The sequence below is a fragment of the Armigeres subalbatus genome, chromosome 2 (assembly GCF_024139115.2).
Source record: "Armigeres subalbatus isolate Guangzhou_Male chromosome 2, GZ_Asu_2, whole genome shotgun sequence".
Taxonomy (NCBI): Eukaryota; Metazoa; Arthropoda; class Insecta; order Diptera; family Culicidae; genus Armigeres; species Armigeres subalbatus.
The window spans coordinates 29,184,839-29,198,042 of NC_085140.1; the positions used below are offsets into that span (position 1 = coordinate 29,184,839).

Here is a 13,204-nt window from a genome sequence, read left to right on the forward strand (position 1 = left end):
CGGAAACGCTTCGGAAGCGTTTCCGTATGAAAACAAACCCTATCCCGCCTGTGCGCGTGCAAGAGAAAGATGATAAACGTCAGATTGCCTTATATGCTTACGAATTTGAAAAAAAACATAGGGGTGATCGGGGCAATATGGGCCACCTAAGGTAATCGTTCCGAAAAGCGCAGAAAAGCTCAAAAAACATCGTTCAAATGTAGTTGACTTATACTAGAGAATGTTACCTTTCATATAACGTCGATGAATGGTGAAAAATGCGTTTGGAAATTGTTGGAATGCAGTTTAGAAAATGTATTGATTTCAACTGACTATACGGGGCAATATGAGCCACCATTTGGGGCAGTATGGGCCACCCATCCAAAACGTTAATTTAGGCGAAAAAAGTATCGTAATATAGAAGAATATGATATTCCTACAATAGTTGTGAGTATTCCATACCAAATAAAATTAAAAAACCGCACAACAGCGGACTGAACCGATTTGCCACTCTTCACCGTTTGAACAGCCACATTTCAATTGGCCAATGGTCATTTTTTCTGTTTCAATCGCAGTAATGCGCTGTTGTAATTTTTCCGTAATGAATCTTACATATATGATAATCTTCTTGTATTTGACTACTGAAATTTGAACTTGTTCGTATTTTAAGGCCTGATATCTTGCTCTGGGCAGGTATGCCCATATTGCCCCATAGAGACTGGTTTTGGGGAAAAAAAAGTTTTATGATAAATTCAGATTTGTATCAATACAAACATGTGTACAATATTCAATTTTTATATATCTTTTGATTGTGGTGTATTTTTGACCTGTATTTTAATCAGTTTTGTGTCAAAACCTTATTTATAAACTTCAAATCTTATAATAATTTTGCCTATGCAGCAAAAATTTACATTTTCAAGTGTATTTTTATGTTTGAATTGAATTTTAATGCGGTTTTCACGTTGATGCATATGTGTAGCATCCTCTTAAAGATCATATAACTTTTACATGCTAAAACTTGTCAATAAGCTCCAAATGAGGATGGCTCATATTGCCCCGTATGTTCATATTGCCCCTACTACCCCTACCTGGAATTTTTCGAGAAATTACTGGAAAGTCAGGGAATTTTATTTTTAAAATTTGAGTTACACAGCGAAGATTGGACAAATCAAGCATCCAAAAGATATTCAATTTGCAAAAAGAGCGCGGTGGAGTTCGGTATGTACGTGGATTCTGGTAGCTTTTCCGCAAACGTGACCTTTGAGTGGTCTTGTCGTGTAGGGGTTATCACGCCTATCTAGAGAGTAGGAGGTTGAGGGTTCGAGTCCCTCCAAGACACGTGGATTCTTTTTCGCAAATTTCATATCAATTTGTCCATTTCGAAACATGTGCTTATGCACTGCCAAAGATATTTAACAAAAAAATGATTTTCGTACGGCCGAGTTGCCGAATAATATGCAATGTTTTATTGTGTTTTAAATGTGCAAATGCTCTATCGCGGAAGCAGTCGCTGACAAGGAATAAATTTTGGCTTTTACGCCCTTTTCAAATGTTGGTCTAGAAGAGACGAAAAAAGACAAACATAAACATTGTAAACATTCAATACTTTCGATAAGTTTTGAAGGTTTTGAGTTCAGTGCGAAAGGCACATAAAATTATCATTACATATTTATTTTATTAGTATTTTGGAATGGAATTTCTCGTGAGAGTTTGTCGCTTGTGCCTAGACACAAAAGATGTGCAGATTTCCCCTTCGCTTTACGATGGCATCATCCAGGCGAAAATTTCTACAATTTTTAAATTCCCCGTAAGTATGAATTTGTAATTCGCAGTCCATCCACATCTATTGACCCATATCAATCAGTTCGACAGCCGAGCTTCATTGCCTTCCAGCATTTGTATGCATTGCTTACTGAAGATTGATGACTTTCATGAATTCGCGGAGACGGTGCGACAAAATCAGGATCAGCTGAAAGCAAGAGAACTCGAGTTATGTGAACTCAATATCAAGATCGAACCTACAGAAATCAATAAACCTCCGGAAGTTGATCAAGACTTAAACAAACCGGTCATCGCAGTCAAGACGGAAATCGATTCTATTGGAACCCTACACGCACAGACCGAAAAATACAAAGAGGCTCGTGTTGTGAGTATCGAAACGAACCAATGTATCGTTCAGAGCCACGATGATGACACGGTTCAGTTCAAGATTGAATTCGAGGACACCGAGATCCCGAATGAGCCTGAGCCGTCTGTGGAACGGGTCAATAAATTGGAAAAAGAAAATCGCTTGATTAAAGATTTTTTCTTACTTAAATGTGAAACCTGTTGCACTGAATTTGATAACTTTAGCCTATTGAAACAACACACGACGGTTGTTCATGGTAAAAAGCTGATTATCAAGTGCTGCAATAAAAACCTATCCCGGAGGTATGACCTACTGGATCACATCGCACTGCATCTCAATCCAAATCACTTTCAGTGTGACGGATGCGATAAAGCGTATCAACGCAAAGTGGACCTGATCAACCACCGGCTTAGGGCGCATGGCAACGATGAGGATAGCCCTTTCAAATGTGACCAATGTCAGGCATCTTTTCCCAAGTCGTACTTGCTGAAAGCCCATTTAACCAAACACGTTCAGGTGGAGTGCGACATTTGCCGAAAAGTTCTGTCGAATCCTGTGGCCCTTCGGAATCACAAGATTCAAGTGCATAGTGACGGGAATAAACATGTGTGCGACACATGCGGTTTAGAACTAAGCAGTAAACCGGCATTGCAAAGACACAAGACTCGTCATGAGCCAATCGATCCAGAGGATCGTGTTGCTTGCCCAATTTGCAGCAAGTGGTTTCCGAATGCAGAAAATCTGAAAAATCACATCAGATACCTGCACGAAGCTAACGAGTCGACTTGCGACGTATGCCAACAGGTGTACTCCAACAAACGGGCCATGCAAGTGCACAAACAGCGAGCACACTCAAAGGCATTGCACGAGTGCGACATTTGCGGTAAAAAATTTACCCGTAAGCTCGCACTGAAAGAGCACTATTCGATTCATACCGGGGAGAAGTTGTACCGGTGCGACCTATGCGGAAAATCCATTAGCAATATTTCGTTTCTGTACAAGCACCGGAAGCTCAAACATCCGACGGAGTGGTTGGCAGAGAAACAGAAGGCGTATGCAAGTGCATCGGTCGCACCGGATAAAACTGATCAACACGAAAACGGCGATGACAAAAATATGAATTGTAAATTGAGCACAACTTAATGAATAACGTGGAGAAAAATAAATGTGGCAGACGGTAAATCTTGGAAGATGATAGTTGTAGAATTAAATATCTTTGAGTTTTAAAACGCAAAAACCACAAAATCTGAGTTCGGCATAAATAACATTATTCAAGAAATCTTACCCCTATATATGTATTCAATAGGACCAGCTATTTCAAATATTCAAACAGTTACATTGTGGCACTCGTTTCCGCTCGGTCTCACGCGTCGAGACGCAGAATAAGCTCAACTTCTGAAGGATTTCAATGGTGCTACTCGGTAAAATTGATTCTGCTACAACACTCATGAACAAAATGCCCTTGATCTGGCCTTGATACCATCAATGGCAGAGTTTTAGTCACCGATTATTTTACTTGCCAGCTTTCGCTGATTAATTCGTATACTTTTTCGGAGTACTTGTAAAAGTTATAAACAGTATGGGAACAACACTGGCAAACGGTGTTTTTGTTTGAAATCGATCTGAAAGTATTTAAACACATAAAATATTTTATTTACTTGTTGGGTTTGTAAAAAAATGTTGTCTTTGCTTACCGCAAATTGGAACACTTTCTCAAGCTGATCCTTCAGATTGTTGAAGTTGTCCGCAAGCCAAACGAAACCGACCTCTAGCAGATGGATTTCCCATTTTTCTCAAGGAATAAACTTGGTCCTGATACGCACTGAACTGACGTCAGGGTTTGATCGTAATCGTGACCGCCGCGGGCGCTGCTAGCCGTCAGCCGTGTTAGGAGTGGTGCTAGCAAAAACTCCCTTCACTCCTGATCCTTCTGATGCTGAGCTGAGACAACTCCGTCTTCCCGCGGTGTTCGCCCACCATTGCCACAGTTGATCGGGTATTTTCCATATTTCCATCTTTTATCTTTTCGTCATTTTCATGCTTTTCATGTGTTTCCATTCGAGCAAAACAAAAAAAATGCTTTTGTTCAGTGTATTTTATGGTAAATAAAGTAAACCTTCGTTCACACTAACGTTCCGGAAGACTCTGGTTCAGACCCAGGTTCAGACTACTTTTATGTGAATTAAATTATCACCTCGAGAAATATCATCAAGATAGCCTGAGAGCACGCTATTAACTGCTAGTCTGAACATAGCATAATACTAAGGACACACCTGTGGTACTTGTACCATGGTACAAGAGGACAAGAAAATTATTCCAAGACTATCTTTAATAAAGAGAATAATCAGTACGGTACTCATTTCAAGATTCTTGTACCATGGTACTTATACCACCAGTGTGTCATTAGTATAAGCATCACCAATCAAACGATAACAACAAAAAACATCCGAGTGTCGAGTCGGTCGAGTCAGATAAAAGTCGCTATCGTTTTAATTTCCTCGAGATTTTTCCCAATCTATACTTTAAATCCAGCAATTTTACTGTATTTCCTGTATAAATAAAATGGCAACGGTATTATCCGTAGATGACATGTGTCGGTTGTGTTTAGATCCGTTTGTGGAAAGTTACAGCACGATCGAAAATCCGGCCATGAAGGACCAGCTGGAGAAGGTGTTCAGCTTTCCGGTGAGTGTGTTTGATGGTATAATAAAAGAGGGATATTATTTAACTAAAATTTAGAAACAATTATGCATGATTGAACATTGTATAGGTAATTGTTTTAATCTATTTTGCGTGAAACAATTTCGGTCATTTACATTTTAGAAAATAATAAATAGGGATATCTGAAATTCTAAGGTTTAAAATTGTATCAAAATAATGGAGTAAACTATTTAATTTCCTCTTGCTCTCTCTTGCTTGCTTCTCTGTCCTGATATGAGGTGTTCACCGATGCTATATTTATTTCTAAAAATGTACCAATTTCTAGGACACCAATCTCCAGAATGTACCATTGTACCATCCCCCAGAAACTAAAATTCACAATATTCATTTCCTAGATTACCCCTAAATCGGTTCCAGAAAATAAAGATGAAACTTATTTAATTTGGTTATATTTTTTATGAAACGTCTTTAACGCAATTGACTTTTCCCGTTGAAAATTGTATCTTGATTTATTTATTCCGGTCAACATTCCCCCATAGAATCCATATTTTCAAAAGCTTCTAATTATTTTAACCCTTAAAGGTGTAAGGCGATTTTTTAGAAATCGTCGAAAATATTGTTGACGTAAACAATCAATTTTCGGTTTGTTGTTTTAAAACAACATTGCGCATTTAAGGCTTAAACATCCAGGGTGTCGACTACCTGGAAAAACCTGGAAGACCTGGAAATATCAGGGAATTGTTGTCAACCTGGAAAATCAGGAAATTCTTGGGCCAATCAGGGAAATCCACTAAAGGGAAATTGTAGGTGATAAAGGTCAACTCGCCTCACTACTGAAAAAGAACCAGCCCATAAGGTTTACTGTCGTTTAGTTAACTTTTTTTTTTCAAGCATAGAAGATGAATAGAATTTGTTTATTGTGGGCTTAAACACTGGCGCAATTGAACTGAGGCACGATGGGGCTCGTGACCCACTAATTTGAAAAAAAAATCTCTAAATTTTAATATACACGCCCTATAAAAAAAACTGATTTTTCCAAATTAATAAATTTCTGGATGAATTTTCGAGGTTATTCCTGCAAGAATTCCGAGGTATTTAGACATTTCTTCGGAAATTACAATAGGAATTGCTTCGGGAATTCCTTTAAGAATACTTCCGTTCAGGTTCTCCTTCGAAATGTTTTTAGAAAGTTCCTCCAAAAATGGTTTCAGCAATCCTTCAGGAATTCTTTTTGAAATACCTCTAGAAAATTCATCTAGAGATAATTTGGAAAAATCATCCAGCAATTCCTTTATGAAACCCTTCATAAATTTCTTCAGTAATTCTTTCGGAATTTTCTTCCCTACTTAATTCTTTAGTATTCCCTTACGGTATTCTTTAAACTCTTTCGGAATTTTCAGAATTTTATCGAAAATTACTTTAGAGAATCCTTCTAAAATTCTTTCAGAAATTCCAACAAGAATTCATTTAGAAATTTCTACTGAAATAATTTCATAAGTATTCCAGAAGAAATCCAAGTACAGCAACAGTTCGCTAACTGAGCGCTTTTTAACTGGGCATTAAACAAACACTAGGCTGCGAGGGGGTCTAATGCTACGTACACACCAGTCAAGCAGTTCGACGAACATTGACTCCACCCCCAAGAAAACGCTTCAGTTGCTGCTTTGTTGGAACGTGTGTGAAGTTGTTCGAACAACCATTTGACAGTTGGCGGCCTGGTTGGAAAAATTAAAACGGTTTGATTTTGGTTTGAGTTGTCGGGGTGGAGTCAAGGATCGCCGAACATGTTTGAGCATTTGTAGTGAAGTTGCACAAACCCCCATATATTTTTGATGGTTGATGCTCAAGTTAGCGCTCCGGTCGTTCGTGTGTGATATTGTTGGTCGAATAAATTGATTGTTCGTGCCGCTGTTGGTAAAACTTGATGGATGTTGGAACAAACGAGAGGTGGAGTCAATGTTGGTCAAACTGCTTGACCGTGTGTACGTTCCATAATGCAATGCAACGTACACACCAGTCAAGCAGTTGGACGAACCTGGGACGAACATTGACTCCGCCCCCAAGAAAACGATTCGGTTGTTGCTTTGTTGGAACGTGTGTGAAGTTGCTTGAACAACCATTTGACAGTTGGCGGCTCGGTTGGAAAAAATAAAACGGTTTGATTTTGGTTTGAGTTGTCGGGGGTGGAGTCAAGGTTCGCCGAACATGTTTGAGCATTTGTAGTGAAGTTGCACAAACCCTCATATCAAGCTCTATCTGGTAAAAGGGCGAATGTCTCAAGAGAGGATTCTCTACGTCGACTTCGCCTCTTTTAAATAAAAGTGACAAGCAGTGGATTTCTTCGCGGTTTATCACCTCAGAATGCAAGTTTTCATTGTTTTCTTTCATTCTGAGGGGAAAAACCGCAACGAAATCATCTGCTTGTCACTTTAATTTAAAAGAGGGGAAGTCGGCGAAGAGAATTCTCTCTGCGACATTCGCCCTTATTCCAGATAGAGCTTGATATATTTGTTGATGGTTGGTGCTCAAGTTGACGCTTCGGTCGTTCGTGTGTGATATTGTTGGTCGAATAAATTGATTGTTCGTGGATGATGGATGTTGGAATAAACGAGAGGTGAAGTCAATGTTGGTCAAACTGCTTGGCCATGTGTACGTATATTGTGGTATATTAGGTTCTGCAGCGTCTGTATCTAACCTCAAACTGATGACTGATTAGTAGTACTTCGCGTTGGACTCGGGGGCAGCCAACCAATCACGAACTCGAATCTTGTCGGAGTCAGTGGAAAGTACTACTGAACTGTCAAAAAAGTTCATTCGACGAGGACCGAATTCATTCGTGACGTCATACTGCAGAACCTAATTGTTATCGTTCCATGAAATGTTCCATAGTTTTTTTTAATAACTTTGGAATGCAATGACCGATCGGAATGCTCACATGTGTGGCTCACATTTTTGTACACATACACACACACATACACTTGGGCTGCGAAATAGTGAGTTGATATCTGGGTAGGAGCCAGCTAAGGGTTTTGTACTTAGCTGGTAGTGCAGCCTGGGCACTGTTGTCCTTCTGACATCAGCTAGAGTGAGGGGTGCGACCAAAGGGACCATCATCCCTAACCAGCTATGGGAAAACTCACTCACTCACACGAATCACGCAGATTTAAAATCCCTATCCATCAGCGAACACACGATTGCAAAATGAATGCTACTCAACCCAGCAGCGAACCAACAAACGATTCATACCTACTGAGTGCCTCCCCAGCAGGAATAAGTGAAACCAAAGATAGTGCGAAAAGAAATCGAGAGATGAGGATAAACCGATGTGTAGTGAGTGCAGCAGAAAATACTGAGTTGGACTCAGGGTCTGTCTCATTTGGAGAATTAAACTTAAAAGTGACAGTTCTAAAATTAAAAAATCACCCTGTTATAAGAATGGCTGGTGCTACTCAGCAATTCCAATAGGACATCGATGGAAAATGATTCGATATCTGTCAAAAGTAATCTTGCTCTGCGAGCAGTGTTATTCGATAATTATTGAAATGTCACTTTTAAGTTTAATTTCAGTTTAATTATCCAATTGAGACAGACCTCAGAAGATTGATTCCATTTAGACTCAATGATACGTTTTGCGGCTTGGATCTTTCAGCCGAATCCTCACTCACCACTCAATTGCGATTTCATTCGTTTGCGAACCGAATGTAAACAGATACTCGGCTATGCATAATTTGCTATCTGTGGGAAAAATTCGGTGATGAATTTTGTCTGTTTGTTTTTGGCACGATTCGTTACTAACTGAAGCCAAACGGTAGACAATCGAAATCGAAAATATTGGAAGGGCTCGTGTACGTTTGTCTAATTTGCGATTGTGTCCCTAATTCCAAGGCGTTAAGCGACCCGTGCCGAGGGGATGCATGGCCAGGGTGAAATAATGAGCTAGGCCTTTAACAGAGCCTGTGGAGTACCTGGGTACCCTCCACAGTAATTGTCCCTTACCGCGTCATGCCTGGGCTCTGGCGTGGTGGACCTCTTTTCCCGAGCAACTCGTGAGATCAAAATAGAAAAAAAGTCAATTCTTCAATTAGCGGTAGTAGTGTAGGCGACAACTCCTTCGCAAGAGGTGGGTTGTTCAGGTCTCCGCCTAGGAGGCCAGAAGCAATAGTCGCACTATGGGGGATCCCCATACAAGCGAGCGGTCAAAAATAAAATTGGACTTTTAAAGTGATTTTCCACTTAGTTATAGCTGTGTATGGTCGAAATAGCATGAATATACAATATCCAACCCGTCTATGAATTTCGTAATTATTTTTTTCATTGGTTTGATTTACTTGATAAAGCAAACCTATTTGGGAAGTTGAAATTTCGTGCGTTTTCTTAAGGAGAAGGAAGGGGCTGTACAAAAACTAAGTTCAGCAATTTATGGACATTATGGCGGCGATCATGTTAAATGACATTAATTTCATGACATTCCGTGATATTTTTTGTTCTCACTCTCATGCCTCACAATTAATTTGTATTTAGAACAATTTGTTTGACAAAGTACTAGGATCTGAAGGATCATAAAGCATTAAATGTTAATCAAATAATCAGAATTGAAAATAACTTTTGAAAAAGGGTATTCGCAAATTAGAAATCGCAATCCCATGACATTTTACGTGTACAAGTTATTCAAAAATGAGATTAATATATTCTCAAAAATGTTGACTTTCATTGTGGAATGTAAGAATGCGCCATTCTTCCGAAAAGCAAGGTTCGGTTAATTTAAATAACAACACTGTTTGAAATACTTTTGATTTGTTTTCATGATTTCTACAAGTTATATACAGCATCATTCTTTTCTGTGTCAAGGTTTAAGTCTTCAATGATATTTTCTTCAATTCCATCAACGATGGAAGATGAGATAAATGCATCTAAAGTATTAGAAGATAAAGAACTGGTGAAAATCTTCAAATATTACAAAATTACGCATGGCAAAAGAATAACAAAGTGAAAATTTTTTTCCAACGTCTCCTCGTTATCCAAATCGAGCTTAAAATGGATCTGATTCATGTAAGGCACGAAGGAAAATGTCAACATTTGCCTCTCTTGATCATTTTCTTGCATTATGAGTTCTAAATTTCTTCAACTGTTTATATTGACTTTCCGCTGGTTGTTCAGCCAGTGAACCTCAAAGTGTAGATGAGTGAATAAATATTTCCCTACCATTAGCCAGACATTCATGAACACTAGCAGGAATTTCATACGCTCCGTTCTAACTAAGATATTGTTCGTCTTTACTTTTGCAATAAACATGTCGGGAATTATTGATTCCAGGAGATTTATAAATATTTACATATTATGAAATCTCATATTTAGTTCTCCATCAGTAGCTAATGAATAGCTCAGAAAATTAGGTTTAGAGAATGACTCAAACCACTCAAGCCCCAAACGCATTTCAGCGGAATGGCGACGGAAACGGTAAAATTTGACAGGAAATATATGAGCGAACTGTTAAATCCTTCCGTTACCGTTGTGCTGCATTGCATTGGGGGGGGTTTTATTCATTTACTCCTTTGAAAAGTTAATTAAATGAGCTCAAATGGTTATAAATAAAGTCGAAGTTATTACCAATAAATGTATTTTGACCATACCCTTTGAGCGCATAGTTCAGTCTGACCCATTTTCAATAGGAAACGATGGGACTAGATTTCCCGTCGAATGAAACTTGTTGCGAGAAAATCGGACACAAATAAGTGTCTAAATGGCGATTGCGTTCTTTTGCGCACATACATACAGACGCGCATGCACACACATACAGACATCACCTCAATTCTTCGCGCTGAGTTAGTTGATATATACCACTAGGGGTCTCTGGCCTTCTATCAAACATTCGTTTTTGGAATGAGCATTAACCTTGGAGTACGAGAGAGGCAAAACACGGTAAAAAACAAATGAAAAAAATCAGAGTGACTTAACTCTGTTAATTGCAAATACTGGCAAGAAATTCTTTCGGGACATTTTAGTCGAAGCTTTGTCCTTGATGTGTATCATAAAAGAACCTGGGGATTCCTGAGGAAAAAAGTTCTTCACTATCAAAGTTGAAAATAGCGTCGTTTTTGAAAAAATATTGCTTCCGCATTTTTCAATTTTTTTCACAGTGTAACCATTAGTTTTGCACACCATTTAAAAGCTTATACAATAACCTTTGTAATGATGTATTAACATTGAAGAAAAACATTTAAAAATATTTCAATAAATAGTTGAAAATAAAATATTTTTTCAGAAAATTTGCTAACTTTTTTACCCATTTCTGACTTTGCCACCTTATATCTTTGGAACTAGTGCACCTAGAGACTTCAAATTCAGAATTTCTCTTAATTAGAGTATTGACAATGGAGAGAAAATATTTTAAAATAATTCGGAAGACATGACATTTTCGATTAATGACCGCCCGAAATCCTATAGTGAGTCGGCAGCTCGGTGCGCAGCGCCAGCGTTGGTCACTTAACCATCTCCCAGGCTACGCCGGTAGAGGTTATGGACGGCCCATAGCTTGTGAGGGCAATCAACCGCAAACGCGATGGGCTTTCGGCCTTCGAGGTGGCGACGAAACAGCTGGACGCCATCATCGACTTTGCGTCATCGAAGCATAATATCAGTAAGGGCATCAAGGGGAGCATGCTGAAGCTTCGAAAGTCGATGTTGGACGCCAAGCTGGAGAGGGCGGTCAGGACGGCCAAGTCTAAACCCGTGAGGCCCAAGGATTCGCGGACTCGGGCAAGGTCAAATCGACCGAGGGCGTGCCAGTGGAGACGGTGGTGCTAAAGTCTACCCAGACTGAGGCTCAAGTATTCGCGGGCACGTCGAGGGTGACTGCTCCAACGGGAGCAGACACAAAAACGGGGGAAACAGTCTCCAGGGGATGAGCTCCCTGGGGGCCGCTCCAAAACGCGGAGGGTTACTACCCCAAACAAGGGTAGTGGGGCAGGGATGCTGAACCCCGGCCAGGTACCTATGTACCTAAAAATAGTGACTTAGTGACCATCGATGACGAAAAAAGTGACCAAATAGTGACTTTCAGAAGCAGAAAAAGTGACCAAATAGTGACTTTTGTATGGGCTGAGGTGCATTTGTATTGTCACTGTTTAACTCGTAGTAGATTGGAAACTAAGGATATCATGTTTTTTTTCAAATCCTTATTAGAATGCTATCAGAAATCGAGAAAAGACAAAAATTACAAAAACATGAGAAATATCACTGCTGGCCGTGTGCATCTTCACCGTAACTAGGGAGAGGATGGATCTTACCAGGGGGCAACTGATTTGGCGATACCATCATGAAACTGCAGTTTGTGTATGAAAAAGGCAGAATGAAATATAACAAATTTTGCGCTGTCTTTTATTACCGTTCAAAAATTTTGTCTCGTCAAAATATATTCCCACAAGTTTCACCATATATAGATGATTCAGCTGCAAGACAGTGTGAAGGAGTGCTAGAATGAAGCCCAATCCAAAAGGCTTTCGCTAATTTTTATGTAGTTAGACGTGTGAACATTCGTTTTGGCACGTTGAAAAATGAGCACGGTTCTTCGGTAAAAAAGCAATAAATCACATAAAATGATCTAATCAATTACTAGACAGAGAATTATTTGTAATCACAAACTTTATGAATCTTTATTACGACAAATTGTTAAAAAAAAATTAAACGATTCAAAATTTTGATAACATTTTTAAAATAGGATTTTTAATAATTAAAAATAACATTTTTAATCGTAACAAATTAATTATTTAACATACATAGCCCCTTTACCATTTGATTTTTTGAGACCCTGATCTCGGGTTTATCAAAAATATTAACCAGAACTCATATATAACATGAATTTTGCCACACCTAAGTTTCCGAAGTTTCAAGTTTCGTAAAATGTGATCCAAAATCTTGAATTTGATGCAGAAATTGCTTTTGAAAACTCTGAAAACTCAGAAATTTCTGCGGGGTTTTTTAGTGGAAAACCTTGTGGAAATTTCTAGGATTTTTTTCAGAAATTTTGCGGAAAATGTGAGGATTTTTTTTTCAGAAATAGTGCGGAAAATTCTTGTGAAATCTTTCTCTCAAACGGAAATTCCAACAGAAATCCGATGGCGAATATCAGCACAAAAACTTCCGGTAAATCTTTCAAACCATAATTTCAAGGCAGAATATTTTGTACACATTCCTGCTGTCTTTCAGGAATTTCCGCGGGATCCGCACGTCAATTATTGTAAAAACTTCTCCGCGAATCCCTGAAAAAAATCTTTATCAAATACAAGCGGATTTTTTCATGAATTTCGGTAGAAATCTTTTTTGGGAATTCCTGTAGATATTGTTTGGTGAATACCTTAGTAAAACCTTCCGAAAATTATTTACCAAATTCAAGGCGAAATTTTTACGAAATTTTTCACAAAGATTTTGCGGGCATCG

General features: G+C 38.8%; 2 protein-coding genes and 1 long non-coding RNA gene across 10 annotated transcripts in view; 2 read left to right on the top strand and 1 right to left on the bottom strand.

Annotated features, from left to right (window-relative positions):
• LOC134218401 (transcription factor grauzone-like) overlaps positions 1 to 13,204 on the top strand; it is an 89,988-nt gene that overhangs the window by 34,615 nt on the left and 42,169 nt on the right. For 5 of the 8 annotated variants that reach the window (XM_062697350.1, XM_062697351.1, XM_062697352.1 and 2 more), the window contains exon 1: positions 4,527 to 4,792. The exons of 1 other annotated variant lie outside the window; for it this stretch is intronic. In XM_062697350.1, the coding sequence (XP_062553334.1) occupies positions 4,670 to 4,792 (123 nt within the window). In that variant the 5' untranslated portion in view covers positions 4,527 to 4,669. Of the gene's footprint in view, positions 1 to 4,514; positions 4,793 to 13,204 lie in introns of those variants that run through there. 2 more of the 8 variants (XM_062697347.1, XM_062697349.1) reach the window with 2 other exon arrangements.
• Positions 1,453 to 3,289, top strand: LOC134214186 (zinc finger protein 62-like). Its single transcript, XM_062693597.1, has 2 exons — positions 1,453 to 1,786; positions 1,844 to 3,289. Exons 1-2 carry the CDS (start codon positions 1,670 to 1,672, stop codon positions 3,248 to 3,250), a joined length of 1,524 nt encoding a protein of 507 aa, XP_062549581.1. The 5' UTR covers positions 1,453 to 1,669; the 3' UTR covers positions 3,251 to 3,289.
• LOC134214187 (uncharacterized) lies at positions 3,387 to 4,289 on the bottom strand. Its single transcript, XR_009979697.1, has 2 exons — positions 3,802 to 4,289; positions 3,387 to 3,729 (listed from the first exon to the last, which is right to left on the bottom strand). It is a non-coding gene; the product is annotated as an uncharacterized LOC134214187 (long non-coding RNA).

Bases quoted from the DNA above. Each gene is read 5' to 3' on its own strand.
- LOC134214186 (XM_062693597.1), top strand. From the start codon at position 1,670: ATGGAATTTCTCGTGAGAGTTTGTCGCTTGTGCCTAGACACAAAAGAT. The intron at 1,787-1,843 runs GTAAGTATGAAT...CATATCAATCAG, and splicing joins CTACAATTTTTAAATTCCCC to TTCGACAGCCGAGCTTCATT.